Source organism: Cicer arietinum, chromosome 8, assembly GCF_000331145.2.
Source record: "Cicer arietinum cultivar CDC Frontier isolate Library 1 chromosome 8, Cicar.CDCFrontier_v2.0, whole genome shotgun sequence".
NCBI lineage: Eukaryota > Viridiplantae > Streptophyta > Magnoliopsida > Fabales > Fabaceae > Cicer > Cicer arietinum.
Window position 1 is genome coordinate 11,154,004 of NC_021167.2, and position 3,216 is coordinate 11,157,219.

The 3,216-nt window shown below is 27.2% G+C and overlaps 1 protein-coding gene across 1 annotated transcript; it reads right to left on the bottom strand.

The window, feature by feature from the left end:
• Window positions 1–349: 349 nt before the first annotated feature.
• Window positions 350–943, bottom strand: LOC113784536 (protein DETOXIFICATION 54-like). The gene has a single exon (XM_027330752.2). The coding sequence runs from the start codon at window positions 914–916 to the stop codon at window positions 479–481; it is 438 nt and encodes a 145-aa protein (XP_027186553.1). The 5' UTR covers window positions 917–943; the 3' UTR covers window positions 350–478.
• Between the last annotated feature and the right edge of the window lie 2,273 nt (window positions 944–3,216).

Sequence of the window (3,216 nt, forward strand, 5' to 3'; positions counted from 1 at the left end):
AAAAAAACTAGATATATCAAAATAATCATAGATATAGTGTTATGGTGTAAATTTATTTGACATCTTTTACCATGTATATCACAATAATTTATTGGTTAACATAGTTGATCAAAATGCACATAACCATGTATAGCTATTTTAAGATAAATAAATGCTTAGAGGAAATATGAAATAATAATATCATCAATAGTTCTCACAACCAAAATGTCAGATTCTCACATTCAAGCTATATCCCATCCAATTAAATAAAATATACCTGTACCCCAAAGGCAAAATTAAAGAAACTATTTAATTAAATTCAAAATAATTAAATTAAATATAAAATATGATGTTAGAGTAAATAAATGGATTTTGAATACCATACCCAAACAAAAACCTTTTTATATTATCAAATGTCAATTTTGTTCCCATTTCCATACACCAACAAACCCTTGTTTTCCTCATCATCTATCATTTTGTCTTTATTCTTACTTCCGTTTCAATTTCCCATCTCTACCCCTCTTGTTAGCTTCTCTGCCTTCAAAGCCTCTGCTTCCCAATCCGTACGTACCACAACAACATATAGAATTGACAAAGCACATGCCACCTGCGCAGACAAAAGCCCAAACCAAAGCCCACTAAACCCAATTTTGAACCAAAATGCCAAGCCCACAGCAACCGGTGTACCCACAAAGTAAAATGAACCCAAATTAATGTTAGCACCAATGACGGGCCGTGCCGTGCCACGAAGGATGCCACATCCCGTTGTTTGTGGGCAGTTTCCAAGCTCGCATAGGCCCATGATTGGCATGACCGATGCAACCAAAGCTTTTACGGGCTCATCATTTGTAAACAACGCGGCCCACCCATATCTAAGAATCACAGTCCATGCCACATTGATGAAGCCCATTACGAAAGCACATCCTAATGCAACCATGGCTGCGAGTTTTGCCTTGTATGGTTTTTGTCAGCTCCAAGCTCATTCCCTACCTGCATTTATTACGTTAAATCATTTATATTTTAAAATGCACATAATTTTTTTAAAAACCTTATGTAAATTAATAATAATAATTTTTTCTTTTGAGTAAGTGGTGGTGATAACATTTCTTATGTTTTTTTTTCTTGAGGAAATATGAAGAACGATGATACCATTTCCCATGCTCATTTTGTATTGCTTATGATTATCATAGCAATTTTTGTCTTTGTTTTATATTTATTATTTGTTTTACCTTTGTTGGTTGACTGATATAGATCTCGTCAAATCAGTTCACCATTACAAACGGCCAAATCGATAGAATCTGGTGAACTGATAGAATCTGATGAAACAGTACAAATTATGGTGAGTATGGATGAGTTTCTACATTAAATTTTGTACAATTCATCTATCCACACCATATTTAATCAAATAGTCTGTACAATATGTATGGAAGATTTTGAAAATAATAACATATTGTACAGCTTACTATGTGGACATGTATTTCATTTATTACGTTAAATCATTTATATTTTAAAATGCACATAATTTTTTTAAAAACCTTATGTAAATTAATAATAATAATTTTTTCTTTTGAGTAAGTGGTGGTGATAACATTTCTTATGTTTTTTTTTTCTTGAGGAAATATGAAGAACGATGATACCATTTCCCATGCTCATTTTGTATTGCTTATGATTATCATAGCAATTTTTGTCTTTGTTTTATATTTATTATTTGTTTTACCTTTGTTGGTTGACTGATATAGATCTCGTCAAATCAGTTCACCATTACAAACGGCCAAATCGATAGAATCTGGTGAACTGATAGAATCTGATGAACCAGTACAAATTATGGTGAGTATGGATGAGTTTCTACATTAAATTTTGTACAATTCATCTATCCACACCATATTTAATCAAATAGTCTGTACAATATGTATGGAAGATTTTGAAAATAATAACATATTGTACAGCTTACTATGTGGACATGTATTTCACAAATATTGTGTATCCACGTACCTAATAGGAGCACGCAATAAAGTTTGTCCAATACGTGGAGAAATAATTATTGCTTAGTTTGTTTTAAGACTTATATTGGGAGTTAGTGTGGTAACCTGAATAAAATTATTTGTAATTAATTATTATATTAATCATTATTCGAGAAACTTTATCAATAAAAATGTCATGATGCATTTATGCTTTTTCATTGATTTACTCTAATATCAAGCTTTTTATAAACATTTTACCATATTGCATATGAGTCTATTGTTAATGATTGAAAATCATTAGTTGATTTGTACAACAATTATCAAGTTGTTTTCACTGGACAACCGTGGTAGGGATTACTCCTTAGTTCAAGCATCTAATTGATTTTTTATAAATAAATTTTTTTTAGCTATTTTGCTTTTAAATACCACCAAATTGAAAACAATTCTTAAAAACAATTTTTCAAAACATTATTAACAAAAAAGTTTTTAAGTTTTCTAATTTTTAATTAAAGAATTATATATTTTTTTAAACTGAATCAAACAAGCCTTTAGTTTCAGAAATAGTTTTTCAGTTTGTAAAAATATAAAATTTATTTGATTTGTTTTTAAAAACTAATTTCTATTATAGTCTTTTTAAAAGTAAAAAATCAAAGTTAAATGGATGTTTGAAACAATTTTCTATTTTAGTTTTTTAATTCTTTTTTTTTTTATAAATTTGGTTGAAAAAACTGTTTTAAGGAATAGAATTAAGGAAAAAAATTGTTTGAGATACTTGTTTCAGAAAACAGTTTTAGATATGAGAAAAACAAATCTATTTAGTAATTGAATTTTTTAAAACAGTTTTTGAGTTGAGAATTAAAAAGACTATTTGATAATTCAATTTTTAAAATTGATTTTTCTTATATTAAATAATAAATAATAAAAGTAAAAAGATAGAAAAAATCATCTAATAACATTTAAATACAAGTAAAAGATTTTAGTATAATTAATACATAAATTTTTATTAAAAGATTTTAGTAAACATTTTGTAGTACTCAATTTTGTTCAAATAATTAAAAAAATAAGTGATAATATTTTTAATTATTTTGTAATTTTTGAAACCATTTTTGTTTCTTTAAAAAGAGCATCAAAATTAGAGATTCATTGATCTAGCAAATAAATTGGGTCCACATTATCGTGATGCTTTAATAACAAAGTTCCCAATTTTATTCATAAAATAAAATAACAAACAAAAAAATAACAACAAATCAAAAAATATATAATTTTATGTGACATA